The sequence below is a fragment of the Ceratotherium simum genome, chromosome 11 (assembly GCF_057802395.1).
Source record: "Ceratotherium simum simum isolate JZ-2026a chromosome 11, ASM5780239v1, whole genome shotgun sequence".
NCBI classification, from domain to species: domain Eukaryota; kingdom Metazoa; phylum Chordata; class Mammalia; order Perissodactyla; family Rhinocerotidae; genus Ceratotherium; species Ceratotherium simum.
This window is the reverse complement of record NC_141910.1, coordinates 56,491,426-56,519,085: the sequence shown is the minus strand read 5'-3', so window position 1 is coordinate 56,519,085 and position 27,660 is coordinate 56,491,426. Positions and strand designations below refer to the sequence as shown.

At 36.9% G+C, this 27,660-nt stretch overlaps 1 protein-coding gene across 4 annotated transcripts in view; it reads right to left on the bottom strand.

Annotated features, from left to right (window-relative positions):
• Nucleotides 1-460: 460 nt before the first annotated feature.
• The window catches only part of ATAD2B (ATPase family AAA domain containing 2B), a 150,412-nt gene continuing 123,212 nt past the window's right edge, over nt 461-27,660 (bottom strand). For 3 of the 4 annotated variants that reach the window (XM_004418290.2, XM_004418291.2, XM_087437104.1), the window contains 6 exons: nt 17,377-17,499; nt 14,310-14,447; nt 10,169-10,852; nt 6,636-6,763; nt 6,168-6,296; nt 461-3,876 (listed from right to left, as the gene is read on the bottom strand). In XM_004418290.2, the coding sequence (XP_004418347.1) occupies nt 3,835-3,876; nt 6,168-6,296; nt 6,636-6,763; nt 10,169-10,852; nt 14,310-14,447; nt 17,377-17,499 (1,244 nt within the window). In that variant the 3' untranslated portion in view covers nt 461-3,834. The remainder of the gene's footprint in view (nt 3,877-6,167; nt 6,297-6,635; nt 6,764-10,168; nt 10,853-14,309; nt 14,448-17,376; nt 17,500-27,660) is intronic. The other variant, XM_014782123.2, reaches the window with a different exon arrangement.

Genomic DNA, 27,660 nt, shown 5'->3' with positions numbered 1-27,660 from the left:
GGCAGACAACAGAAAAATGGGCAATCTAAAGCTAAGAGCATTCTATTCACTTGAAGCAACAAGCCCCTCAAAATTCTAGTATGAAATCTCTCTCCATATTTAAATTCTATGTACTGTTCAAAGTATGCTGATAACTACCCATTCAAAGAGAAAACACTATAAAATAAGTGAACCATACTACCTGATCATCTATTGTAGCACAGTCTTCAACAAATGTCAGAAGTAATCCATTTGCTTCTACACAACATATTTTAGACAATGAACTTAAAGCCACAATTTCTCAACAGAAAAACTTTTAGCTAAAAAATACTGAGGGCTACCAAAATCTAAAAGAATCACATACGATTTTGGGGGTACATAATAAACATCAATATGCCCTAGCTACAAAATAGATAAATTCAGCTAGAAAAGTAGCACTGCATTTGCAGCTGACAATAAGCATAATTAAGCTCAAGAAAGACATGTTTTTCTTGTCATCTTTATTCAAGTATTTCACAGCAGTTATATTACAAATTACAGTAAATGTTCAAAATTCCAGAATTCAAAAATTAAATAATTTACTTCAAACTAATGTAAAATGAAGTCAAATGCAAAACATCAATTTAACACAATTCTAAATTAAACTACAAACCCAAAATAGACCATAGTTGATGAAGTCTACTTAATCTACAAAGTAGACATACATGACTGAAACTAAAGAAGACTCCCAAATGTACAAAATACAAAAGATTCAAGCCCAAATTCAAGCTTACAATGTGATTACAAATAATAATTATAATAATAATGGCATTCAGCTACGGGACCTGACACTGAAGATACCTACTGAATAGCACCATAGCTGAACCAACTTAATAAAAAAATGGGAACATTTTATCACCCCACTCCCTAAAAATAAAATCCAGTAAACCTACAAATACATTGGCATATGAGAAAAATCAAGTCATGAAAGGACATAAAACAAAACAAAAACATTAATCACAGGTGAAGATTCAAGCTCAAAAACACAATTAACTCCACAGCCATCAGTTTCAACCTTAGTGCGGTTCCATCATCTTCAAAAAGCTCCCATGGTCCCCACAGTTGAGCATTAACTACTGTTGGGCTGTGCCGTGATGCATACTTCACTGATCTGAGAGCAAGGTTTTACACAGGAGCTTATCATTTATAATGCTCATAATAGGAAATAAGAACAGAGGTCAATTTGTACATACTTTTGCCAATGCTATACAGCAAAAATTAAGAACAGAAACGTAAACAAAATTGAGTCCACTTGGATAATTTCACAAGCTGCTTTAAACTATAGAACCCTCAGATACCTGGAAAATAAGCAAAACTGGTATAGTGTGTTTCTCTTTGAGGGGAAAGGAGGCCGGAGGAGGTGGTACAATTTCAGCTCATTTTTCTCCCCTTAGCATTAGATTGGCTTTCTCTTTAAGACCTAAACTGTTCAAAGTGGCAGTTCCTATCATACTGAGGTTGCGTCCTATTTCTCCATTTATATCAAGGTTAAAATTAAAAATCTTGATCTTTTGGAAGCATTTTAATGCTAAACATAAATAAATTTCCCTTGTCAAACTCACTGATGGCTAAAATATTAACTTGTACAAATTTAGTAACCTACTAAGAACATGTGCGTTTTTTTTTTTCCTTTCACAAGTGCTGCTGTTACTTGAACAGAATGCTTCTGAATTAGAGTAACTGGAATAAATATTTAAAAAAAAATAGTGCAGCAAGAACCTGAGACTTGCAAAAAACCCTTTTACCAGAAACTTGCTACAAAAAATCTGCTACATCTTATTTCATCAAATCTTTAAATTCTGTAACAATTTCCATCAAAATACAAAATGCTAATGTATTAGACAGTAAAATAGTCTGAACTGGTATGATGGTAATAAATACTAAAGAAAGCATGAAAATCCTCCCAATAATCAAATTAGAGGTTTCAAATAACCTCCCCTTTAAAATGGTTCATCGTTAATCGCACTTGCCCACCTTAAAAATACAGTGTGTCTACATGGGTAGCATCTTGAATTATACGACTGACTATTATGAAAACTTCATAGATTAGGTATAAAGAAAACAAGTGGCATTTAAAAAAAAATTACGCTAGATAGAAGGTGTAAAACCTTAATGTAAATGCAAAGAAGCACTTAGGATTACTGCAGTAGCCTATGGCCAGTGTGCTTTCTGCGCTGGCTGCCGGCACACTACAACAGCTAGAGACGAGGAGACAGGTACCTTAGCTTCAGCATGTAAACGGTAGCAAAGTGATTACAGGACTCTGTAAACACTGTTGGTAACTAAAATACAAAAAGCTGAGGTAGCTCAATATCTCTGCAGTAGTCCAAGATCATTTGCTCTAATTAAACCCAAACTACACGTGTTGCATATATTGGAAAGACACACCTGCAGCTAACGGCTATAAGGAATAAAGATATCAAGCCAAGTTGTCAAAATTTTCTACTTTTTTGTTTAAAAATCATCTGATAAAAAATGTCACTGCACTCCCTTTGCCTCTTTGCAACTGCCTAGACTGTGTCTCCAAATTTGTAGAAAGTTATTGTAAAACTAGTAACCCATAATTAATTGTAGATAAGTACTATTCACAGAAATCACTCAATAAGATCCAAAATGGGTTCCAATCAAAATGAATAGTTGTGAAAGTAACCTTATGGTAAGGGATTTAAACATTAATACTGTTATTCAAGGACCATACCAGAGCTCACTTGCAACTATGCATATAGAAAATGAATTTTATGGAGCTTCTGACTAATTTCTCTCTTTTCTGTCCATTTGGCAAGTCCTGGCTTTAAAACAAAACAGTAACAATTTACTATACATGAAAATCATTCTTCTCTGGGAACTCAAACATGAATAACTATTCAATTGCCACTGACAAAAGAAAAGAATGCCGCTATTTATTTTCTGGTCATCATTGTCAACAATACCAAAAAGTGTGGGTTTTTTGGTGGACTGTCTATTATTATTTGTTGTTGTTGTTTTACTACATGTTTCTTACACAGAAACAGACCATATAGGAAAACTTACCATTTTAGTATATTATGTGGCTTAACAAGTGTCTTGATTGAGTTCTGAAAACAAAATAGGCATTTAATACCAAAACACTGGTTGCCTCCTAATGACACAGAGTATCAAAACATTTTCAACGTTGTGACCAAAGAAAACATTCTATTTTGTTTGCTACAAACAAGCCCATCCTTTTGTTTAGCCTTATCTTCCTCAAATGAATAAAAAGGCACATGAAAGGCAGTTCTAAAGAGCCTAATCTAATTTCATCCAGTTTCTTCAGTTTCCCACCAGAATATACCAGAGCCAACTCTAAAACAGATTTCAGTCCATTACCCAGAGGAAAAAAATAAAAACAAATATGATAAAAGGGGGAGAAAGGAAGGAAAAAAAACCAAAACAAAACAGGTTGTCCACTTGAAACAATTCAACACAGTTAGAACTGCCCCATCCAGTTTCCTTGTGTTTGCTGGTCTGCTCCCTAAGAGAGAAGTCTCCAAAAGAGAGTGCACAAAAAGAGGAGCAGAAGTGAGAGCAGTGTCTGTAGCACCAAAATCTCCAATCTGTGGGGTTGTATTTTTTATTTGCAGAAAATACAACATGTTTCTGAAGTTCTGTTTGGTTCTTGTAGGCTGGTTGGTTTCAGGTACCTGAGACAATAGCACCAAATTCAACAGAGAGAAATGAGTGAGAGAGCACTTTACACCAAGGCTCTGCACATAATTGGTGCAATCTGAAATCGAATGGCTCAGAAGACTGCTCTGTCAGGAGCAGATTGGAGAGGATAAACCACTCATCTTGAAAAGTTCATAGGAATGTCTCAAACATATGAACTGTTCTTTCCATCTCCTGTAAGGGGAAAAAAAAGTGCATGTTATCTATTAAAGAAAAGACAAAAGTATTATGGGAAAATTAATTTTAAATTAACTTTTTAGAGAAAGCATTCTACATACAAGTTAAGCTTTAAATATACTCCTGATTATAATACCATAGCTACTCTGTAAGATTATACGCTGTAGACACTTCCAAATGCCTCCTATTTTATATTTAGGCTAATGAGGATGATGCTAGTAACACTCAATGAGCATTTACTATGCCAGATATTGTACTAAGAAACTTCGGTATATAAATAATTTGTCCGCTAATAAATAGCAGAGTCAGGATTTGAACAGCCTCACTCCAAAGCCTGAGCCCTTCCTTACTGATTATACTCAACTGACTTCCAAAGCAAAATGAATGTATTCAGTATAGTAAAACTTGCACCAAAAGTAGAATGCGCCCTGTTCCCACTGCTCTTCACTCCAATTAGAGCTGAAACAAAAAAGAAAGATTAAAAAAAAAAAGCCAGGGGGTCGGCCCAGTGGTGTAGTGGTTAAGTTTGCGTGCCCTGCTTTGGCAGCCCAGGGTTCACAGGTTTGGATCCCGAGCACGGACCTACACACCGATCATCCAGCCATGCTGTGGTGGCATCCCATAGACAAGATAGAGGAAGACTGGCATAGATGTTAGCTCAGGGACAATATTCCTCACCAAAAAAAAAACAAACAAACCCAGAAGGAGTTGCTGCCATCACCACCACCAGGAATGCTACTCACTGGTGATTCTACTACAGATCCCGTCCCTCCCTAAATGAGGCCCTTAGATTCCACGGTTCCAAGTCCCATACTGAAAGATGTTTCACTGCTGAAGAGTATTCAATCCATTCAAGCTAATCAAATGTCAACCATGTGAACAAATTCTAGAATAAAAAAACAAGAACTCTACCCCACACATTCATTCATATAGCAAATGTCAAGACACTTCATTTTCCTTTCCCCCTTTAAACACCTCTGAAGAAATTACATTTTACATCTCTGTAGAATAGGCAATACTAACATTATCATCTGATCAAAAAGTTCTATATATGATCAATCAAAATCACTCCTGCTAAATGCTTCATCATCTATTACTGAGTAGGAAAAAGTCAGGTTATGAAACAGAATATTCAATATGATCCCAATTTTTAAATATATATTCACAAACTTACACACATTACATACATCTACACATTTTTAAAGGATGGAAGATATTCCAAAAGATTAACACTGACTAGTTTCCTCTAGATGATGGGATATGGGTGATGTTTTTATTTTCTCATTTGTACTTTTCTGTTATTTCTATATATTTTATAATGACAGTAGAGATTTGTAAAAATGTGATTACAAAATAACTTTTAAAAAAGCTCTTTCGCTTTGATTCAAGTCCAATATTCCTTAATACACGTGAAAAATCACATCCTCTACATATAAATCTTTAATATACCAGAAATGATCCTTGAGAGCAAAGACTTTGTCTTATTCATTTTTTGCATCTCAAACACCTAACACAGTATCTGAAACTCTAGGTACTCAATATTTAATAACTAGACCACCAGATAAACAAACTGACAGGCAAACGAGCAAAGGGAATCTTAGGAAGTCACGTAGCCATTTACTGGGTAGATGAGGGATTACATTTGCTCAGATGACCTCAAAAAGCAGAAGTGTGGCTTAATGATGTAAATTATGTGAACAGAGATATAAGCTCATATTTATAAGGAAGAACTTTCTTATGGCCCAGAGTTGTCTAGGAAGGTAGTGGTTCACCTCTAAAGTTTCTAAGCAAAAAGACAACCACTCCTTCATGTGGCTATTTTACAGGACTAGGTCTGATGAAATGACATAACTTAAATTCTCTTCCAACCATTAACAGGGTGGCAAATAGGTCTCATTGCCCATGCCAACTCCTTTTAATCAGCAGTGGCTGCCTAAGAACTGTGAGGCCATTCAGTAAGCCCAAGTGATATGCTTAGTCAGTGATGTCAGTAGTCAGAAGAAAGGAGGGGAGAATTGTGACATGCTATTCTGTGTATTCGCCAACCCAGAATCATGAATTTCTGTATTCTGATAAACAAAGAATCCCAGATTACATCTGTCCTGAGACAAAACGGTACAGAGAGGCTTTATTCTTCAAACTATAACTCTTAATGATTTTTCTAATCTTAAATCTTCAAAACATTCTTCAGTTACTTGGTAGAAGATACAGACTAAAGCCTTTTTTTCCTCTTTTCTTTGGGACAAAAGTACATATTTGTTTATTCTACAGATGCACAAAGCACTTACCTCTACAAGTTGTGATTTGTCATAATCTTTACGATGACGATAGATGCACTGACTAAGAAGAGAATATAATCTCTCAAGCTGATCAACTGCCAGATTGTTGCTTTTATCTACCAATAAATCAAGCAATTTCTAAGAAAAATTAGAAGAAAAGAGAATAAAATGAAGTTTGATTTTATTGTTCAAAGTGAATCAGTTATATTCAAATGGCTAGGCAACAGACACCACAGGCTATGGTGTGACAGTGACACCTGAGTTTAGAAGATTCTAGGGTTTAGTTTATTACCAAGAGCATTCCCATATTTCTAAACCCCTCAAAACACCATAACTCTTTTTTACTAGACTCTCCAAAGCACTTATATTCCAAGGTTAAAGCAAGCGATTACCAAAACCAGTTTTATTCAATTGCCTACCAACATATTCAAATCTCTTTCTATTCATTTAAAACTGACTGGGAACAGCTAAACTTACCTTCAATCTCTCATGATCAACTATAAGAGGCTGCACAGGCTCAGACGGCTCTTCTGGAACCAGTTCCAGGCTTGTTGTTTTTGTCTGCTCTAAAATTAACTTACGATATTTCTTTACTTTAGAAGCACCTACAATTGAGGGAAAAAAAAAAATGCACTGCAGCAAGTAAAAGTTAAGAAAAATCAGGCTTAAACAACTACAAATTCTTTTACCCACCACAAATCCTTTTTGGAATAAGACTGTATTCTTTAAATGATAAATTTTGTTTTTTTGGTAAGAATAAGTAACCCAAATTAAAGAGAACTAAACCACAACTATGAAAGCCAGGTCATACTAGAATATGTATCATCTAATAAACCATAGCCACTAGAAGGAAGATAAATGCAATTTTCATCTCTAAGCACTAATTTATAAACAGCCTTCATTCTCTTTACAACAGCCATTATTTTAAAATTTGGAGCTTTCAAAACTGGAATGGAACCAACCTAGAAAAGCAGATACTAAGACAAAGTGAGGTCAACCTGTATACACAATGTAGAACGTTTTCCTCAACACTGCCTGAAATTTCTCATTTTTCTCTGTTACATTGCATAGAATTCTATTAGAAATTCATCTGGGGCCGGCCCCGTGGCTTAGCGGTTAAGTGCGCGTGCTCCACTACTGGCGGCCCAGGTTCGGATCCCGGGCGTGCACCGACGCACCGCTTCTCCGGCCATGCTGAGGCTGCGTCCCACATACAGCAACTAGAAGGATGTGCAACTATGACATACAACTATCTACTGGGGCTTTGGGGAAGGAAAAAAAAAAAAAAGGAGAATTGGCAATAGATGTTAGCTCAGAGCCAGTCTTCCTCAGCAAAAAGAGGAGGATTAGCACGAATGTTAGCTCAGGGCTGATCTCCCTCACCAAAAAAATAAATAAATAAAAGTTAAAAAAAAAAAAAGAAATTCATCTGGGTTATAACATTTTTTCTTAAAAATATAAACCCATTAAAAGTGCAACAGGGCTAGTGATCTTTCCTACCTTAGAGTGAATTAGTGTAATCTAATTGCTTTCCTCCCAATATCATGCTGAGACCAGCCACACTGAAAAACCAGAAATTTTGAGGTGGCTGAGCATGACCTGATAGCAGCAGGCACTCTGAGGAGTGGAGCAGGCAGGCAGACCTACCCGTGGAGCCTGTGCCCCGCTAGGTAGGAACACTCTAAGAGGAGGCCATGGGGAAGGAACACAAAGACAAACTGGGACGCTTTCAGAACTTTATACAGGATCTGGCCCATGTCAGGGACACTAAGGAGAACCTCCCTCCTCCCTCCTGCATTAGTCCTCATATTCCCAAGTCTTGAAACAATTCTTTCCCATCAACGCCTGCTATACAGATAAATAGCAAAAGAACCAAAATGTTGCCTTCAAAAACATATACCATGACATATCAGAGAAATTTTATATTTCAGACAGCCTTTACAGTGAAAGCCTTTATTTATATTCAATTAACATCTGCTAGGAGTTTTGTTAAGACCATATGAGGGGCCAGCCCCGTGGCCTAGTGGTTAAGTTCAGCGCGCTCCGCTTTGGCAGCCTGGGTTTGGTTCCTGGGCACAGACCTATACCACTCATTGGTGGCCATGATGTGGCAGTGACCCACATACAAAATAGAGGAAGACTGGCACAGATGTTAGCTCAGAGTGAATCTTCCTCCAGTAAAAAAAAAAAAAAAAACAAGAGGAAGATTGGCAACAGATGTTAGCTCAGGGCAAATCTTCCTCAGCAAAAAAAAAAAAAAAAAAAAAAAGACGATAGGATCCTCATTACTACATCCACGGACTTCTAGAGGCCTGAGAACTTGGATTAGGAACCACTGCACTAGGTTAACACTGCCCTGACAGTTACAAATGAAAACTGCAGGTAAAGCTTTTACACAACAAATCTCTTTAAAGCTTTTAGATCATCAACTGAACATTATATTAACTTAAACCCTTTCTGCAAGCTTCTAAAATCTCGTAGTAAAAAAGCATTGAAAAGAACTCCTCCTCCTGCACCCACTCTGCTTCATAACACAGACCTCTCCCTTTTTCCCACTCTGCCCCACTCATCACTCAACCCTAGCTTTAACAGATTTTATAAGGTCTGTCTATATGATAACCCAGAATAAATACTGCTCTTAAAGCTACTAAATATTGAAGGAAAAAAAATTCTGAACAGGTGGCATTTAAGAACAGTATATCTCTCTTTATCCATTAAAAGAATTCTAAGATTTTGAATAATACCTTCCTACTTCCTAATTCTGCTAGAGGGCTCAAAAAACTGGCAGCAGGGGCCGGCCCCGTGGCGTAGCGGTTAAGTGCGCACGCTCCACTGCTGGTGGCCCGGGTTCGGATCCCAGGCGCGCACTGACACACCGCTTGTCCGGCCATGCTGTGGTGGCGTCCCACAGAAAGTGGAGGAAGATCTGCATGGATGTTAGCTCAGGGCCAGTCTTCCTCGGCAAAAAGAGGAGGAATGGCAGATGTTAGCTCAGGGCTGATCTTCCTCGCAAAAAAAAAAAAAAAAAACCTGGCAGCAAAAAACTTTTCCCACCTAGCGCAAACCCCAGGCTAAAGCTACGTACACCACACAGTTTAGAGAGCACAAAACAATTTCAAGACAGCCTAGTATAAGGAAGGAAATGTATACTGAACAGGGTAGATCTCTAACTCACTACATCCCACTCTGGGCTAAAGAATAATGATAAACAAAACGGGGCTAACAACCCTCAACTCCCCCTTTCTGCTTCTCTTAAGAGAATCACATAGCCAGCCACAGGAAGTCAGGAGCTGGCAGAGTGCTCTGATTCTGTGAGAACAAGGTAAACTGGACAATGAGGGTTCTGCTGCTTTCCTCCACCACTGGCCTTACAAAGCAAGGAGCCTCTTAGACATCCCTTAGATTCAACTAACAATGATTGCCAGGAATGAATATACCTCAGTATGTGCCAGGTACCAGGAGAGACGATTGATATACATGATCTATTTCATCCCCACGGTGACAACATTCTCAAGTTTAATTTAGAAGATGAAAAATAGAGGTGGAGAATGTAAGTAACTAGCTCCAAGTCACATGATTATAATGAACAGGAGTGGTCATTTAATGTGGGTCTATATGACTCTTATATACCATGCTGCTATAGTATCCAAGTCTTCTCAGCCCATCCCCACCCCGCCCACCCCAGTAATTCTTGTTCGAATTCCAGCTTAACACCTGTGGATGTACTCAGCTTCCAGTCATAAATCCATTAGGACAGGGATGATAATCAGGTGGGAGGCAGAGGAGTAAGCAGCCAGGAAAGCACTGCATTCTGGACCACAAATCCTCTGAAACTTTCACCAAAATTTTGTATGCATGTGTATCCTTTCCTAGGGAAAGGGATGAAAACTTTAACAGATTCTCAAAGGGTTATCATTATTTATCAACTATTGTTACCGGGGAACAGACAAAATATGCAACTAACTATGGAGTTTAAACTTTCAGAAGAGATTTTAAAATATTAGCTCTACCTTCTTTATCCAGTTCTGCATCTTTAAGCTCCACATCAGGGCCAGGTTCTAACTTCTCATTATTGCTGCATTCCAGTGCCTCTAGTGTCTCAGGATCATCTCCATGATTTTCATTTGAAGTTTCTGGTTTTTCTTTTGACTGGTCCTCCAGAAGAATCTTTTGTTCAGAACTACATTTATCTCCACTACCACAGAAAGAAACTACTTCAGCTTTACCATTCTGACACTCCAGAACTGGTATTCCTTCAAAACTGTCAGTGGAAGCCTCACCATTTAGACAGCTTCCTTTAAGGAAAGGCTCTTGCCTAGATGTCTGTTCTGGATTTAGAGAACTGCTGCTGTTGACGAGTAGAGACTCATTTGAACTTTCCTCTTCAGTAGACGCAAAGTTCTCTTTTGTGCCCGCTCCATTGTTAAGCCTCTGCCCCTGGTCCATGTCCATGATGTCACAGGATGATTCATCATTGGTCATAGATAAGTCTCCAGTCTCTTCTCCATTTTCTTCATGGCAGTCAGTGCTTACCTCAAACTCTCCATTCTCTAGCAATTTCCTGTCCTCTGTATGGTTCTCATAGTCTGCAAATTTGGTGTCCTCTTCATCTTTTTTTAAATTATTGACTTTTCTTTTCTTAATAATTCCTTTACCCCACTGTGATCGCCGCCTCGATTTTCTCCGAACTCGAACTATTTTACAAGGAAGGAAAAAAGACATGTAGAACTTGGAGTGCAATACTTGTTTTACAAATGTTTATTAAATAAGACCCAAAAGAAAGTAAACCCATACCAGTGTAACACACAAACAGAAACTACTTAGCTCTTGACATCCATGCTGACTAATCCTTACAACCTACAAGTGGAATGGATATGAAGTCAGGGATGAACTCTGAAGAATGAAATTTTTAAAAAATTTATTTCATGTATGAGTTCACTCAGCATTAATTTTTTCTATTACCATAGATTCTACTTTGTAACTGTTCCTAATTCCTAACAGACAGAGGCCAAGCATATAATATACATATTTAGGGAATGACCACATTATAAGGCTGCATGGAAGGTTTAGGGTCACAGCCCTGGATTTCCATCAGGAAAGTGAGCACTTTGCCACCAAGATCACCCAACAGAAAGGCATGATCCAGTATATCAATAATCCCCACAAAGTAATCTCCAGTGCCTCCCCTTCCAGAAGAATGAATCACCCACAGTAACACAGTAAGTATGGTCATGGATAGAAGCCCTATGAAGGTTATACGGACAATTTGGTTAGCCAACTGTTAGACTCCTTTACCACAAACAGTTCACCTAGCAGGATCGATTTCTTGCAAAGCTGTCATTTGAAAATATGTAGAAAAATTACGCCCTCTGCTATCAAGGTGGCAAAGACAACATTAACAAAACATTTAAAATAAATATTTGGTCAGTTATATGAAAAGGGAGATCTACAAAAGTTGTAGGGACTATACTCGTAGATGCTAGAAACTATCATGAGCTTTATGAGTAGGCAGCTGGTACTTCCAGGTAACGATGGACCCTGGAACCTTTAATTTCCCATACATGTATCAAAGGTAGATGGTTATGCAAATCTACCCCCCAGTGTCCCTTAAATAAGCAAAAAGCTTTATTTTGCAATTTGGGACACTTGCATAAAGAAATTTAAATACAAAAGTTATTAAAGCAAACGAGTTAACCTATCATTTCTGGTATCTAACCCCAAATTCTAAATATTAGTTTGTTAAAAGCCATCAGAGTAAAAATAATTTATTTTTTCCAAGGCTATAAAAGTAATGTCAAGTCTGGCTTAATTTAAGAAAAGACAATACATATTTTTAATATGTTAAAGTTGAAAAACTTACTGGGCAAAGACATTGTAAAAAGAAAATACAAATATGAGATCACTAAGTATAGACTATTTAATCCACAGTTTAAAAATTGCATTTCAAAGACAAACAGAAGGTAATATAGTCTTATGACAACCCTTGTTTCTTATATTCCACCACTTAATAGGAACTTGTGATCTATCAACAGCATATGGTGTGTTTATGTACTTTTTTCATCCTTTCATCTTTAATCCTTATTGAGTCTCTGTAAAGACACCAAGATATTCACAAGAATGGACAAATTTTGTTATAAACATTACTCTTCTTTTTAAGACTAAATCTACTAAAGGCTTCTGAAATCATTTCCAAAATTCAAGTTATTTAGTCACTTGGCTCAAAATATATTTTGCCTTCAAAACTGTAATATCATTAGAATCATCTGTCCATTCCTTTTTCCCCTAAAATTTCAATTGTTACAATTTACAGTTACAGGGTAACTGGAGAAGAAATTTCTGTATTAGTCCACTGTTAAAAGCTGTACACAGGCTAAAGTGATGGACATTCATAAGCATTCCACTAACTACATGAAAAATTAATCCAGTCCACATCAAAAAGGAAAAAAACAAAATTCAGCTTGCTCTTTCTCTAAAAGTCATTCCTGACACCGTAACCTCGCTTATTCTCCAATCATGTAACCAAAAATACAAGAGGTTCCCCTTTTCTTTTCTCTCTAAGCCACGGACTCTAGAGCAGGAAGAGGCTGAACTCTGCTCCATCAAGGGCAAGCTCGGCCACCTGGCGTGCAGCACACTAAGCACAGGCTGGGAGCCCTACGAAAGCAAGCTCACTTCCAACCCCTTCCTCCTGGAAGGGACAGGGAGAATGTTCTTATCTGGGGGAGGTCCAACTCCAGATATTCCCCTCGCCCTCACAAAATTATTTCTGATGGGTAGTACAATTCTGGTAAAATAAGAGACATTGATCACACAAGCTCCACCAGAATAGGGATTTTTGTTTTAGTCACTGCTATATCTCCACAGCGCCTGGCATGTGGTAGAGTATATATTTATAGAACTAATCTTTAATATACTACTTCCTTTTTCAGGGGTGCTTTGTCTGAAAAGCCCATTTAGAGGCACAATCTTTAGACCCAAATTTTATAGCACCTCTGAGCTTGTTTCTAAAACTAAGACCTTAGGAAAACAACTCTCCCTTAGGGGCATTTACATTTATGATTTAAGTAAGTTAATGTAACACAGACAAATGATGAGTCACATATGCCATCTACTGGTAAGAGAAAACAAAACTCAAGTAACATTTTAATATTTAAAGGACTTTAAACTGCTTAAAGCCAATATTCAATGTGTTTTAGTTAGTAAATATCAGGTGCAGAGAATGTAAAGGATTTCAAGGTTTAAATTAGATTGCTCTGTTACATAATCCAGGTCATGATCTGAGATACAACTAGGCCAAATAGCTTTAATCAGTTTCATGGAACTAAATGCACCATTAAGTCCTTCAAATTTTCTCACATATGAATGCCACTTATCACAAAGAGGACAAGCTAAAAAAAAATGAGTATGGTTCATTCATTCAAATTCAATGCCATTGGTGAAAGAACATATTATGGCAGCTTTATTGACAGTTGGAGCAATATTATCACCTTTATAACAGAACAGCAGAATATATCTTGTAAGGATGGCTATCTTCAGTGAAACAAAAGAACTGTATTACAAAGATGCTATGTTTATTAACATTTGTCTTTTCAGAAATTTTATAGATCACTATGAATGAGGAAAAATGAAGAAAATCTAGAACACTGAATTTTCTCTCTCTAAATACATCTCACTTCAAACTAGATATAGAAGACTATACAGATTTTTCAAACTAAGCACAAAATATTCTGTCAGAAAAGTCAACTCTCTACTGTCAAATCAGCCACTCTCTTAAGCCGGAGTTTCCATTTCCCACCATAAAGAGAACATGCTGCACAGCATATGGCAAGGGGTGGGGCTGGAGGCAGGGGTGGATAAAGTCTATTGGCTGCACATCTCTATCCAAAACCCAAAGTTGAAAACTCAAAATATTCAAACTTAGTTCAATTATAACAGCAAGTACCGAATGGGGATAGAAAAGAGCAAACAAGGTTAAAGAAATACGTTTCTGAGTCAGCATCTTACCCCACAAGCTCTTCACCTCTGAAAACAGAGAAGATTAAAAGCGCTGTGGGAAAACAGCAGCTCTCTGGTTTGTGTACCCAATTCCTAACAAATCCGCATCATTCTCAGCGGTTCCCACTACTGGATAATGGGATCTCAAATACTCACACGCACATTTATTTGCAGAGTTGTGCCAGACATCCACTGGATTTCTTTGTTTGTGCCGAAATGCCTCTTCAACTCTAGTTTCTGTCTTCCGAGCTCCAGTACCATGAGGATTTATTTGTTCTGCTGTTACCGATAAGCCTGCAAGCAGAAGATAAGTAATACCTACTTAAATATTCCCAGCTACGTAAACCAACAAGGTTTAAAAAAAAATCTGAAATACAGAACTGAATTTTAAAGTCATTAATTATACTTGGACAGTTTGTAATTTGGATGAAAATAGTATCTTTTGTTTTAAGCTGGGAAAGAAACTAGAAATAAAATCATAAAAATAAAATAACCCAGCAGGCCATGCTTATACTTAATCCCCAAAGAGGCCCTATGTTTACTCATTTTAATTTGCAAAGGGACATATTTCACATTTTTATGACTGTGGCACAATAAGATTATATATTGTCTAAAAGTCATGATTTCTGCCATCTTAGAATGTACAAGTGTTTACTGGGCCACTAAATCCCATTCACATGAACTGTTACCATCTGATATTGGCTGTCTCTCACACCACTCTGCAGGAAGTTTGGTATTCCTTCATTGATCTTCATAAGAGGAATCATTCCATCTCAATCTTCTTCACTAGGTTTCCTTCTTCTATGTAGTCCTTAAATGTTGATGTTTCCCAGGGTTGTCTCAGGAGTCCTTTTCTTCTCACTTTAATCTACACCTTCCACCATGAAGTGTCATTCATGCCTTCAGCTTCTACTGCCATTATATAATTGTCAAATCTACATCTCTAGCCCAAACATCCCTTGAGGTTCTGACCCATATCTCCAACTGCCTATTTGATTTCTCCAACTAGATATCCTGAAGATAGGTCAAATTAAAGATAAGTAGTTTATCTTTACCTCAAAAAAATTTGTTTGTCATTATATATTCCCTATCTCTACTGGTGGAATTTGCAACTGCTAAGTCATTAAACCAGTAATGTGGCAGCCAATTTTGACTCTTCCTTCCTTTCACAATGCCCTCCACCCCTGTAGCCACATCTCTTACACTAATCCTATCTCCATTCCCACTTCACTAATTAAAACTCTGGATTACTCCAACAGCTTTTCTTCCCCCTACAGCTTTATTGAGGTACAACTTACATAACATAAAAATCACTCATTTTAAGCATACAACTAAATGATTTTCAGTAAATTTACAGAGCTATGCGATCACCACAGCAATCCAATTTTAGGTAACTATCCCAGGCAACCACTAATCTACTTTTTGTCTCTATAGACTTGCCTTTTGTGAGCAGTTAATATAAATGGAATTGTACAATATTTGGTCTTTTGTGACTGGATTCTTTCAATTAGCATAATGTTTCTGAAGTTCATCCATGTTGTACCATGATCAGTATTTTGTTCCTTTTTATGGCTGAGCAGCATGGCATTGTACGATATACCCTACTATGCTTACCCATTCACCAGCTGACAGTCACTTGGGTTGTTTCCAGTTTACTTGTTTAGTTGTTATGAATAATGCTGCTATGAACATTCATGTACAAGTCTTTATATGGGCATATGTTTTCATTTTTCTTGAGTAGATTCCTTGGAGTAAAATCACTGGGTCATATGGTAAACATTATGTTTAACTTTTTAGAAACTGCCAAACTGTTTTCCAAACTGGCTCCCAGCAGTGTTTTAACTGGTCTCTCATCTTCCTACCCTGCCACATTGAGACTCTGCTATTTCCTGGTGCCAAAGCACTCTACCAATTCATTCCATTTCTTAAAATACTTCAATGACTTCCACTGACTATGACCACGGTTCTTAAACTTTAGTGTATATAAAAACCACTTGAAGAGATAAAAACCACTTGAAGGGATTGTTCAAGTGCAGATTTCCCAGCCTTACTACTCTCAGAGAATCTAATTCATTAGGTGTAAGCTAATGTGGGTAATAGGCACACACATTTTGAAAAACACTGACTTACAGGATAAAGTCCAAGCTCCTTAGCATGGCATCAATTCATTCAAATATTTATAGAAAACCTGTTGTATACTAGACACAGTTCTAGGGACTGCAGTAGAGCTATGAACAAGACATTCACAGCACTTATATTCTAAATAAGGAAAAGAGAGATAACAAACAAACAAACAAAAAACACAAAATGCCAAGTGCTATGTGACCAGAGCCTATATTAGATTAGGTGGCTAGGGCAGGCCTCTCTAAGGAAGTAGAAGAAAAGCTTCTTCGTAATTTCAATGTCCTGGACCCAGCTCACCTCTTGAGCTCTATTTCCCACCATTCTGTACATCTTTAGCAATACCAAACAGTTTACAGTTCTTCTAATATACCACGTTATTTCACATCTCTGTGCCAATACATGCTATTGTTTGCTGTGCTTACAAATATCTCCTTCTCTGTCACTGCCTCCCTTCCCACACTCCACTAGAGACAACACTCCTATAATTCATTCCCCAAACTCTGAGCAAAATGCTGGGTTCACTACCAGGAGGTCTCTCCTCTGTGCTATAAACAAGCTTCTACCAGTGCATATACCACACTACTTGATTTGTTCTACATTTCTCTCTCTCTCCTACTAAAATGTGAGTTCCTCAAGGACAGGATATATTGAATGAACAAACCACGTCTGCTAATTCTGTGTTTATATTAATGAAATTGCACATAAACTTCAACAGGGAAAAAAAACAGTCTTCCTAAAAACTTTTAAAAAGTACCAGTATTGGATGTAAACTGATGAAAAATAAACCCTCTTCAGATATGAAAGCCCATTTAAATCTTTTAAGAGTAGAAATCGTTAATTAACAAAGATAGACTCCTGCAAAGGAAATTTCACTAAGAAGTACTTTATTTATGTAATTTGCACTGCTGCACTAAAACTTTCACACAAAGTTTTAAAACATCTTTGAGAACTTACACGACACATACTAGTATCAGAAATTAAGTAAAGGCTGTGCCTCAAAATACATTCTTTTCATAACACCAGAAACCCTAAAGACACACCATTCAATAACATTCAATGACTCTTGGTCTTCACTAGCAGGTTCATTTCTATAACTTACCTCTTTTTATTCTTGCTTCCTTAATTTCTTCACAGAGTTTATTAAATTCTGGATCCAACTCAGCTGCAATGATGGCATGTGCAGTATCCTTCAGAGTACAAGCCCGGTGCCTAATTATTTTATCTGTTAAAAAATTGGTATACATTTATCATACATACAAATGAAATAGCATTAACAAAGGGCATCTTAAAAAGACAAGTAAAAGAATACAAACATTTAAATAAAATTGTAATAGAATTTCTAGGTGATAAAGAAGTTCATTTAAATAATGAGTAAAAAATAAATATAATAAGCTACTTAATCAAGTTGATAATTCTCTGAGAACTGTACTTTTAGAATTTCAAAGTACTAAGCCTACGTAACAATTACCTCAAAGATATAAAGCTTTACTTTATATTTATGAAAACAAAAATGTATGATTTTTAATAAAAATTTTTTACAAGATTTAGAGGATATTCACCATATGCCCAGCACCAGACTTGCCATAGATGGATACTGAGAATTGAGAAACTCTTACATAATTTTCTCCAAAAGTGAAAAGAGGTCAAAACTGTGGTTAAGAATATAACACATCCTAAGTAAAAGTGACCTATTAAAAAACTATGACAGAAAACAAAACAGCAAAACACTCTAAGCTAAAGAATGCAAGATGGTATACAAATTATAGGTAGCCAGGAGAGAAGCACAGACATCCTTCATGGTAAACTACACCTAAAATTGGTACTAAAAGAAGAGTTTCTGCTTTACACTAATCCAGAAGTCCTCATTCATAAATAATAAAATGTAAACAGTGTCCCCTAGAGCTGTGCAACTCTGAGATATTAAAAGCCAAGTAAATATATCAAGGTCACTTATTTTACAACAATATCAAGAACTAGAACCCAAAGTCTCAAAATAACATCTGCTTTTTCATCTCAAGTAACGGCAAAAAGTACAGACAAAGATAAAGACATTTATAACTTTTCTTATTAGAAAGCCATAACAGTACACTGCGGAAATCTTACAAAAACAAACATGCAGCACTTAAAAGGCAACCACTAGTGTATTTCCTTCCAATACATTTTCTCTACACATTCATTCAGTAAATATTCATTGTCAACTGTAGCAGGAGCTGAGCCACGTGACAGCTACATAGCAGTGAACAAAACAGACAGGTCTCCACTTTCAAGGAGCTTTTCAGACTAATACAGGAAAGAGACATTAACCAAATAATCTCTCATACACACATTTAATACCTCCCCCTCCTATACCCCACCGCTGAAAATATCTGAATAATAACTATGATGAAAATCTACAGGGTATTGGTATGGGTGCCAATTTAGGTTGGGCAAGTGAGGAGAGGCCTTTCTGAAGAAGTAGCATTTAAGCTGAGACTTGAAGCATGCACTGGAGTAGCCACTGAAAGAGTAGGGAAAAACCAACGCAGGTTCAGAAAATACCATGTGAGAAAGTCCTGGAGTAAAAAGACCTTGGAGATTTCAAGAAACCAAAAGGTAGCCTGTGTGGTTAGAACAAAATAAGCAAGAGGTAAACGGGAGTCTGACCGTATTTAAAGAATTTTAGATTTTATCATAACAGCAATGAAAAGTCGTTGAAAAGATTTGAGCAGGGAAGTAACTTGTTTATTTTTATTTTTTTTAAAGATTTTATTTATTTATTTTCCCCCCAAAGCCCCAGTGGATAGTTGTATGTCACAGCTGCACATCCTTCTGGTTGCTATGTGTGGGACGCAGCCTCAGCATGGCTGAAGAGAAGCAGTGTGTTGGTGCGCGCCCGGGATCCGAACCCGGGCCGCCAGCAGCGGAGCGCACGCACTTAACCGCTAAGCCACGGGGCCAGCCCGGGAAGTAACAAGATTTAAATGAACATCTTTAAAAGATCATTTCTGGCTGTTATCTGAGGACTGGACTGAGGCGGTCAACAACGAAACCAGGCAGCATAATCAGAAGGCCCTTTTCTGAGTGAGAGAGGAGAGCAAATGGAACCAGGGTAACGTGGCAGTAGTGGTGAAGGAAGAGAAGAATACAGATCTGAAAGGTGTTGTCAATGACACAACTTGGTGATGAAGTAGGAGATTTGATAAGTATCAAGGATGATTCCCTAGCTTCTTGCATGAAAAATGGGGGGAGGAAAGTACCATTTATAAAGATGCAAAAAACTAGAGAATAAATAGACAGAAAAGAGGAAAAGAAGTTACAGATTAGTGCTCGAGTTTGATATGCTAAAAAATATCCAAATGGAGATATCATGCAGACAAACGCATATATGACTCAACAATTTATGACCAAAAAACCACAATGATTGTGTGATCTGCATTTATTATTTAACATACTGCACTTCCCTATGTCTTTTTTAAAAAACAGATCTATTATAATCAGACATGTAATAAACTGCACATATTTAAAGTATACATTTGGATACTTTTGACATAAGTACACATCCATATCATCATCACTATAATCAAGATAATAAATATATCCACTGTCACCAAAAGTGTCCTTGTGCTCCTCTGTATCCCTCCCTGCACCCTTTCCCACAACCCTCCATTCTCAGGCGACTACAGATCTGCTTTCTGTTACTACAGATTAGTTCATATTTTCTATAAGTATATATATGATATAGAGAATCATATATTCTATACATACAACATTATATATATATATATAATTCTAATATATTTATAAAAATATATATATACCTAAATGGAACTATAAAGAACGTATTCTTTTTTGGTCTGGGTTCTTTCACTCAGCATAATTATTTTGCGATTCACACCTATTGTTGCATGTATTGACACTTCATTCCTTTTTACTGCTGAGTAGTATTCCACTACAGAATATAACACACTTTGTTTATCCATTCACGTGTTGATGGACATTAGGGATGGTTCTGAGTTTTGGCTATTATAAACAACGTCATTATAAATATTCATGAACATGTCTTTGTACGGATTGTGTACTTTTTTATGATTCCATTTTACCTCCTTGTTGGTTTATTAGCTTTAACTATTTGCTCCACTATTGCTAGCCCTCTGCAAGCTTCATGGAATATTCCTTCTCTTTCTCTGCCCTGCACTAGTTTTCTCTCATGTATATGCTGATCAGCATTCAGCTGAAAACTGCAGGAGGATCTTCTGCATATCTCCAGAGTATTCCCTCCATGCAGCTTTCTTCTTTCTGATCCTCCGCCTGAGAACTCGACCCACTTTGGCCTCCTTACATTCCCAGCTCTGATTCTTCAAATACAGGGAGATGTCCAGGCGAGATGTCCAGGCTCTGCCTGGGTTCCTACTTCCTGTACCACAGTCGAAAAACTCTCCAGACAACTATAGTGCTCAACTTGTTAGTTTCTCATCTTCTGAGAATCACTTTCCTTCATTTTCTGATAGACAACCTTGAAAATTGGTTTTTCATACATTTTGTTCAGTTTTTTTTTTTTTCATTTTTTCAGGTGGGAGGGTAAATTCAGTCCCTTTTACTCCATCTTGGCCAAAATCAGAAATCTCCCCACAACTTTTAAATGTTTTTTGAAAACCAAACTTTAATGGCTGTGTAACAATCCAAAGAAGGATGTACCTTAATTTTTCAAAATTATTGCTCTATTGCTGGATGTTTTAAATTGCTTCCAATTTCAGATACTACAAACCAAAAAAATACGATGAACATCCTTAGAGGGCCGGCCCCGTGGCTTAGTGGTTAAGTGCGTGAGCTCCGCTACTGGCGGCTCGGCTTTGGATCCCGGGCGCGCACTGATGCACAGCTTCTCTGGCCATGCTGAGGCCGCGTCCCACATACAGCAACTAGAAGGATGTGCAGCTATGACATACAACTATCTACTGGGGCTTTGGGGGGAAAAAAAAAGGAGAAAGATTGGCAATAGATGTCAGCTCAGAGTGGGTCTTCCTCAGCAAAAAAAAAAAGGAGGAGGATTAGCATGGATGTTAGCTCAGGGCTGATCTTCCTCACAAAAAAAAAATTAACAAAACATCCTTAGAAGTAGCTATATTTTTAAGCTGACGATGCAACGTTTGTAGCCCATGCAATGCCACAACTTTCTGCCACTGGCTTTCCACCTCAGCTTGAGAAAAGCTAAAAAACAGGTAAGATTAAATATAAAGCCATGTATCTGGCACATATCACTCTAAAATAACTCAGTGGTCTTTCTTTCTGCTTTTTGAAATGCATGCCTCCCACCCACATTCCATCCCCAATTAAAGAGGAAGAATGAATGAATGAAGGAATGAAAAAAGAATTCCATAAAAATTTCCCACTGATCCAAAAGACAAGGAATTATTCTAAAGAGCATCGGCATTTGATGAGGAAACAATGCTTTTTCATGTGCCTATCATTACAATTCTTTTTAATCATTCTTAGCTTAGTACAGTGTCTAAGTTTATATACAGCACAGAATCATAAGCTTACAGAATATTAAAACTATAAGAGATATCCATGTCTTGGATCTTCATTTTTTGTGAGGGGTAGGAGAGTCACCTTGGATCCTCACAAGCATGTGATGCAAGTGGAAAAGTACACATGCATGCAATTTTGGATGTGGTTGTTCAGGGAGACTCTCTCATGGACATTTAAAACTGTACGTGAATAAAAGCTACATATTTACCAGTTCTTTTATTTTGCCTCATACTTTAAGATCTTAAGATTCTCCAAATTCAAGAAATTTGAAAGTAACATAAACACAGCAAAAAATCACACACATTGGCTTTGAAGTTAAGACAGATCTCAATCCAGTCAGTTGTGCCACAGAACATTTGTGGGTTTGTACACAAATTACATGAGCCCCAATCTCCTGATATCTATAAAATAAAGATATTACCATCTTCATTTGCCTTTAGTAAAAAGTAATGGCTATTAGGACAAATTGATGAGTATCCATAAAATTAATAGAATCACTAATTTTATGAACGTAACAAGTGTTTCAATGTGTCAATGTTTCTTTTGTATTTTGGTGAACAGAAGTTTTTTAGTTTTTTTCCAATAAAATTATTAAGAAAAATTAATATTTTAAGAAAAACATTCTTATGGGATGATTTTTTCCTTCTCAAATTATTTCACAAATAAGAAATTTTATTGTAGTTGCTGGCTTATATCTGCATTATGTTATTATGTCTCCATTCTATAATTTCTATCTAATCCGAGACACCTTCAGTTAGTATCTAATGAGAACAATTGATAAATTTACTCACTGGCCACATTTATTAAAAACATGCTCCATACAAGATGCCTATACCGATCCTGTTGTCAATCAGCTTAAAGTCTAAAACAAGGGATAAGGATACGTAGGTAAGTAATGACTTCAGGAAAAAAAAAAGAAAGTAATAAGTATCCCAGGAAAGTTATATAGTGCTATGATTCCAAGATGAAGCGATTACTTATGGCTGGAAGGAAATCAGAAAAACTTTTCATGAACATAGCATTTAATATTCCCTGAAGGATAAATGGGATTTTAAAAGATACATGTGGTTTTAAAAACAATGGACTTTAAAAAGTTTTCTTGTATATAACTTATACCTCAATAAAATTGACTTAAAAAGAAAAAAATGAACACACTCTCATTAGAGGCAATACATTTAACAAAGGTACTGTAAGTACCAACAGTAAGACTGGGACCTAAAATGAGAATTGAGACCTATATTTCCTAGAAGAAGTTTCCTCCTAGGCTCCCCTCTCTTCTCATTCTATATACTGCCTATGTGATCTCATTCACTCCTATACATTGATGACCCCAACCATGTCTCTTACCCAAACGTCTCTTAATCTCTGGAACCACATATACGACTACTACTCTACAATGTCTGCATTTTATCTGGGTGTACCAAAGGTAACTCACACTAACACATCCAAAATTAAACTTAACATGTCCCCACAAACCTGTTCCTCCATTGGTTTACTTCTCAGATTCCTTAACACCCAGATCAAAAACTCAGGAGTCATTCTAGATTTCTGTCAGTCGTATCTAATTGGTTGGTCCCTAAGCCCTCTACGTTCAATCTCTGCTGCCACTGCAATTGAATCTTAATTGGTCTTCCAATCGCTATCTCACCACTCCCTTGACCTCTATCCCAAAGTTGATACTGCCTGTAATACTATACTCTTAAATGCAAATCAAATCACATCACTTTCTGTCTCAAAACCATCCAGTGGCTCCTTATCATCTAGAGAACTAACTCTGAAAACCTTACACAGGATCAAAAGAAGACAGGGAACTTGCTATGACATTTATTTATCTGCAAGGCTCTCCACGACGTAGGCTTTAGGCATCTTACAGGCCAGAGCTGTATATCTCCAGAACTGAACACCATTTATACATACAGAATACTTCATAAATGGATGCTCGGTAAATGGAGATTCAGTGAGTAGGGAAGTGGATGAATTTCCCAACACTCCTCCACAGACACTCTATTCTCCAGCCATATTCTCTTTTTATACCTTTGTACACTACTTCTCTCAGTCTAGAATGAGTGCCCTTCCTAATCTTATTCATCTCCAGGTAGCGTCTTCTCCTCTGTGCTCAACTCACACTGTGTACATATTTCTAATACAGACCTTATGAAACTGTATTATAATCATCTGCTGCCACCTCAAGACAAAACTCATAATTGCCACCTCCACGCTATCTTTATACCTTAATAATCTTTCTATTATAATCACCAATAATTAGATATTTGTCATTCCTACAAAACAGTGAGTTTCTAGATAGTAGCAACTATGGCTTATTTATCTCTGTATATATAACAACTGTTATGGGCTGAAGTGTGTGTCCCCCCCCCTCAAAATTTATATGTTGAAGCTCTAACCTCCATACCTCAAAATACGACTATATTTGGAGTACAGCCTTTAAAGAGGTAATTAAGGAAAAATAAGGTCATATGAGTAGGCACTAATCCAATCTGACTTGTGTCCTTATAAGATGAGGAAATTTGGACACATCGAGAGACACCAGGGGTACATGCACACAAAGATCACATGAGGACAAGCAAGAAGGCAGACATCTGCAAGCCAAGGAGAGAGGCCTCAGGAGAAGCCAAACCTGTCAACACCTTGATTTTGGACTTTTAACCTCCAGAACTGTGAGAAAATAAATTTCTGTTGTTTAAGCTACCCAGTCTATGGTATTTTGTTATGGAAGCCCCAGCAAACTAATACCATAGCATAATGTCTGCCACATAGTAATTATTCAATATGTATTACTGATCTGAATATCTCTATCCCAAGAGGCAAAGACTGTCATAGTCATCTTTGTATTCTAAGCACCCAACTCAATTACTAGCATATGGTACTCGTTAATAGAAAATACGACTGAATTTGGCTGAAGCATAGCCCACAGAGGGCTTCAAAAGCTAAAGTGAATCTGTGAGCTTTATTCCTAAGCAATTGGTACAAAACAGAAGATTATGAGAAGACTACGAGATTAGGGCTGAAATTTCAGCCAAATTAGCTAAATGATGGTAAATGTATGAATGCGCTTAAGGGCTAGAGAAGGTATGTACTACAAGACAAAGAATAGGGAAAAGTTAAACATAATATATCATAATATATCACATATATATAAGATAACAAATAGAGTCAAATATCTGATACTGGTCACATTTAGAACCTACAAGTTAAAATTCTTCTGGCTAACATATTTAATTTCTGTCCACATCATCCTCAAGGGAGAGAATCTGGGTAAACACTTAGGCAACATGTACAGCTTTCAAAATGTTGGCTTTTGTCTTCTATGTATATGCTAGTTTTTCCCCAAATGGCCAAGTGTTCCACAAAACAGAACACGGTTAAGCTTTCAAATACTCATGGGAGCTTGTAAAAGTAATACAACATTCATGTAATTTCCACTTGCTACACAACAGACCCTGAGGTTGTTTTTCTAATACATAACAAGTGGTTCTGTTGGTAAGAAAAAAATAGGCTTCTTGACTAAAGATATGAAATAATCTGAACAGAGATGAAATCATGCTTTTGAATTATACCACACTTTTTCCATCTAAAATAGTGAAGGAGGAAAGTTACAAGTGTATCATATCAACTCTGTGAGATAGAGCCATATTTTTGATTATACAACTGCATCCTGTAGTAAAAGGTTATTAAGCACCAAAAATCACTGCTTCTTTTCCCTTTTTTTTTTTTTTTTTTGCTGAGGAAGATTAACCCTGAGCTAACATCTGTTACCAATCTTCCTCTTCTTTTGCTTGAGGAAGATTAGCCCTGAGCTAACGTCTGTGCCAGGTTTCCTCTATTTTGTATGTGGGTTGCCACCACAGCATGGCTGATCAGCGGTGTAGGTCCGCATTCAGGATAGGAACCTGCAAATCCAGGCCACCAAAGCGGAGCACGCTGAACTTAACCACTACACCATCTGGCCAGACCCCACTGCTTCTTTCTTAAAAGCAATATCATTTCAATAAAAATCTGGATTGATCTTCTCAACTGGCTTTCTCTAATCATTCAAATTCGTTTTTCACTATCAATCCCTAGATTTGTTCTAAAATAAGATTAAATTTCAAATGTGGTCCAGGGAATATAACAAGCACAAAGTATAAAGGGTCATTCTAAAGCAAATATGCAGGTGTCCACTAAGGAACTAATTTATGAAAAATTAAAGCACAATTTAAATGATAATGATGATAATGAGAATAAAAATATGAACAACTATCTTTACGTAACGCTTACCACATACCAGGCACTATGTTAAGGGCTTAACCTATCTAGGTTGAACCATATGAAAATGGCGATTTCATAAGGGTTAATCTAATATATTTTCTCATTTAATCTCTACAACCACCTCAATAAGAAGAGTACTATATTGGGCCGGCCCCGTGGCTTAGCGGTTAAGTGCACGCTCTCCGCTGCTGGTGGCCCGGGTTCGGATCCCGGGCACACCACTTCTCCCACCATGCTGAGGCCGCGTCCCATATACTGCAACTAGAAGGATGTGCAACTATGACATACAACTATCTACTGGGGCTTTGGGGGGCAAAATAAAAAAAAATAAAAAAATAAAAAAGAAGAGTACTATAATTATCCCTATTTTGCAGATAAGACAACTAAAATTTAGAGGACTTAACCTGATCAAGTTAAGGAACTAGGAAATAGTAGAAGTGGGACTAAAGCCTAGATGTAAACCCACAGCCCAAGCTCCCATTACCTACTATAGTTTCAGCAACCTCTGTATCTTGAAAAACTAACAGGATGAGGGTGTAGGTACTCAAGTACTCTCATACGTTGCTCAAGGCCACTAGGTAGACATTTGTGCAGGTTGTACCCTCACCAAGGACCCAGCAAGGTAATCAAATGAGGCTGAGACCCAGCCCATCCTTCACTACCCAAACTGTGACCCTGGTGCAGGATGCCATCTACTCTCACTCAAAGAACATTGCTATACTGGCTAACAGTGGCCCTGATGCAGCTGGCATTAAAAGCCTTAAAAGAGATATATATTCTTTGATCCAGAAATTTCACTTTAAGGAATTTATTCTAAGAAAATAATCAAGGATGTACATAAAATTTATGCTATAAAGATATTCACCAGCGTTAGAGGAAAAAACTAAAAAATCTATTATGTCCAACAATAGGGTATTAGCTATTATAGTACATCTATATGATTAAAATATATTAACTCATAACCTTTTCACAAAATACTTCATGAATGATGAAGTTTATAAAAATTATATTTTCATTTTAGAAAAATATTATGCATGTATGTACTTCACATATAATACATCTGTGTGTGTGTGAGAGAGAACACTAGGTAATGGGATTACAGGTTACTTTAATTTTCTTCTTTGTTTTTATCTTCATAAATTTTTCTTATATGACATATATAATAAAAAGTCAAAAAGAAGCTAAACAAACAACAAAAACTACTAAAGACAAATGTCCTAATGTAAAGCTTAAGAAATGTTAGATACCAAGTGCAGAGACATAAAATTGTATTCTGTCTCTCAACTTGGAATTAGGATATGTGATTTACCGTGGTCTAAATCTAGACAAGAAATACCTAATTTCGTGTGGAAATGAGAAATCCAGATCATTCTGACACATGGCCTGAGTCGAGAACCACTGCCCATAAATACAGACATAAAGCAGAAACTGTATCCTAAATATCTTTAGATAACTGAAACTTAAATGAATTTTTTAAATTAAAAGCATCTTACTTGTATATCACCTGTTGAAGAAACAGAATCCTCAAGAGAGTGAGAAAGAGAACAATGGCCCCTGTCAGCTGGGCACTGGCCTGGCACTATCAGCTAGGCTTTGGTGTACTCATGTT